This window comes from Aphanomyces astaci, assembly GCF_000520075.1.
Source record: "Aphanomyces astaci strain APO3 unplaced genomic scaffold supercont1.458, whole genome shotgun sequence".
NCBI classification, from domain to species: Eukaryota; Oomycota; class Saprolegniomycetes; order Saprolegniales; family Verrucalvaceae; genus Aphanomyces; species Aphanomyces astaci.
In genome coordinates this window covers 2780-5661 of record NW_009798721.1, presented here as the reverse complement: position 1 = coordinate 5661, position 2882 = coordinate 2780, and the positions used below count along the sequence as shown (strand labels likewise).

The window sequence follows — 2882 nt, the reverse complement described above, 5'->3', positions numbered from 1 at the left end:
GATAATCCAAACTCAATTAATCGTGTTTGCCCTACCTAAAGTTATAACGTTTAACGCTTATTAATACCTCGAAGTAGATATGTATTGCTGCATGATGTTCCGTTCGGCCGGTTCACTGTAATCGAAGTATTCGAAGTAAATACAAAAATTTGAACTCTGATTGGTCTATCTACTTCGAAATTCGATTGCAAATCAAGATTTGTAATAATGATACTGTTACTGTAGTATACTCTGGAGTATAAATATCGTTAGTACTTTTAATACTAACGTTAGTACTACAGTACTACGTAGTACTACTGTACTGTACAGTACTAGCTCAAGACTTGACGTCGTGAAAACGTCAGCGCCCATTGACGTTGGGAACGCTGAAGTATGGTACTATTGTATAACGTTACTGAGAGTGAGGATTCGAGAAGGGGTTCGACTTGCAGTCGCTATGTGGTGCTACATTCAGTGGGTCATGGACGTTGAACTGAGGTCGTGATACCAGGCTTGAAGCAAAGCACATCGCATGCCTCGTTGTTGTTGGGGTTTTGTCGGTTTTCTGCTCGACACGAAGCGACATCTTTGTTTCTGAGCATGACATTTGACAACAGTGTCATGATTGCCGAGGGTCTTTTGTCTCTTACTGCAAGCACCATCTCACAGTCCGCAGTGACATAGTAGCGCCTCCACGGCGGAACAGCGACTACACTGTCCTCTGCCGCGTAGAATATCGAGAATAAATAACGTCAACGTACACTTCACACTTCCATGGATACATACCGGTACTAGTAGTTTGGTGCTTACCAAACTGATCGTTTTGCCTCACTCAGTTACGATACGTAGCTCTTTCCATTTCATCAAAACTCATCGTAACGCGTTCACTGCTTTGTAAAGCCCACGGTGAAGGGCTCCAAACAAACATTCAGGGTCCTGGTAAATAGTGATAAGTTAGTTACGCCGTTCTCTACTTGATAAGACTCGATATAGGCACTTGGGTTCTTTTGCACACGCTTTCATCCGACTCGTAAATGGTTCGAAGCGGCGCCGTGACGATGATCGTTTTCAACTTCATGGCACGGCGTTCTTTCTTCACCATGACTTTGCTGAACGGGACCGCCTTGCCTGCCACGACCTCCTTCTCGACCAAGTGGCGCTGGAGCGGCTGTACGGGGGGCTTGATGTGGCGATGGTACTTAAGCGGCAGCAGATTGTTTTGCGTGTCGTGGTCCTTGAGGATGCCTTTGATCACGGTAATTTCGTCCGCAAAGGGTCCCACTTGCGGTTTTTGGTGCCTGGCCAGCCACTTTTCCTTAAACTGGAGCAGGGGTTGCTTGACTTGGACCTGCACGCCCATGTTGAATGTCACGATAAATGGGAAATGAACACGTTTCTGGGTCGAAGTGATGCCAACGAACGAATCTACGTGACCTGTCTTTTTGTATGGGACCCCCTTGTCGCCAGTGGAGTATCGCAGGTGCACATCTTGGGTTACATGCACGTGTATTCCCCTTCTATTGAAAATCACCCACCTGTAGAGACCAGCTCAAGCGCGCATCACATTTTTCATGTCAACTGTGGCCAATCAATGGGCGAGTTTGCACATCGTAACCAACTTGCTCGGTTGTCGAATCTTGATGACTGTGAGATGTGGCAGTCGTAATTCCCTAAGAGCAACAAATTCACTGTTGCTTACGCAATCCTATCACTTGTTCTTATTATGTCTTAGTCAAGTGCAGTGCAAACCAAAACAACACATTCCAGCTAGGGGTTAAATGCATTTCAGTGGTTAGCTACCGCTAACCACTTAAATGATGTAACTTAACTGCGGGAACAGCAACACAAGAGGCCCGGGGATTACGAGGTGCGTTTTTGGTTCTTTTTTTTAGGTAAAATGATTACGCAAGCAACAGGGGACAGTTGCTCTCAGGGAATTTTTCTGAGATGTGGATGGATGTACAGGACTTGTGAACTACTAGTACTTCGAAGTAGTATTACTACTAGTAGTACTAGTGAACTACTACGACTATACAGTACTTTATTATTACCGTACTTCGTATGTTAAGAGAAGCCCCCACGTGTATAAATTTATACAAATTTAAAGAGGTTATCCACTGTATGCTGAAGTTCAAGTTGTGGATGTTAAGAGCGTCATACAAATTTCTAGATATCGATAATTTAGGCATTTCGTGACATAATTATCTGATATTAGAGGTAGTGTTATGTATAGAGGTGAGTCTTTATAGAATTTAGGAGACCTTGTTGGCTACTACTCTGGTCCACCAAAAGAGTCCTATTGTTTTATCTTGAATAAAGTATTGAGGGCGGCTCAAAACATCTCAGCGTTTGTATTGAACCTTCAGATTGTATACTGCCGCACAGAAATATAATGACATTTTATTATATTAAGGCAACTATACATTCCAGGGATTTCAAGTGAGAGACAGCTTGCTCATGGATACGTGGTTCACAATGGACATTGAACAATGATAAGTCCTTGATGGTAGCATCTTTCCTCATATGAGGATGCTTGTAATCGTTCCTGCCCATGTTCTCGAGGGACAACTCCATTACCTTTTGCAAGGTAATAAAGGTTTTTGACAAAATGTCATGAGGCAGCTCATCAAATGAGCTTCCAACAGCACTAATAAGCTCCTCGATTGTCCGAGTACACTTTTGATGTTGTAGACTTTGAATCGAATTGACGTACCCTAAATCCAAGACATTAAAGTAGGACTATTTGGAGAGTTCACATTCCTGCCACATAAATTTTGCTGAAAACCACAGAACAGACGCCACCTGTCAACTCATGTGTTGAGGTAGAGTCTCGAGTGAGGTGGATGCGCATCAAGGTACTTAAAAAGGGAATTGTATTACATCTGAATTGTTGGTACGACACT

At 43.3% G+C, this 2882-nt stretch overlaps 1 protein-coding gene across 1 annotated transcript; it reads left to right on the top strand.

Moving 5' to 3' along the window:
* The first annotated feature begins 920 nt into the window (after window positions 1-920).
* H257_19287 (hypothetical protein) lies at window positions 921-1411 on the top strand. Its single transcript, XM_009848432.1, has one exon. It carries the CDS (start codon window positions 1014-1016, stop codon window positions 1365-1367), a length of 354 nt encoding a protein of 117 aa, XP_009846734.1. The 5' UTR covers window positions 921-1013; the 3' UTR covers window positions 1368-1411.
* The last annotated feature ends 1471 nt before the right edge of the window (window positions 1412-2882 follow it).

Coding starts and splice junctions, on each gene's coding strand:
- H257_19287 (XM_009848432.1), top strand. CDS start 1,014: ATGGTTCGAAGCGGCGCCGTGACGATGATCGTTTTCAACTTCATGGCA.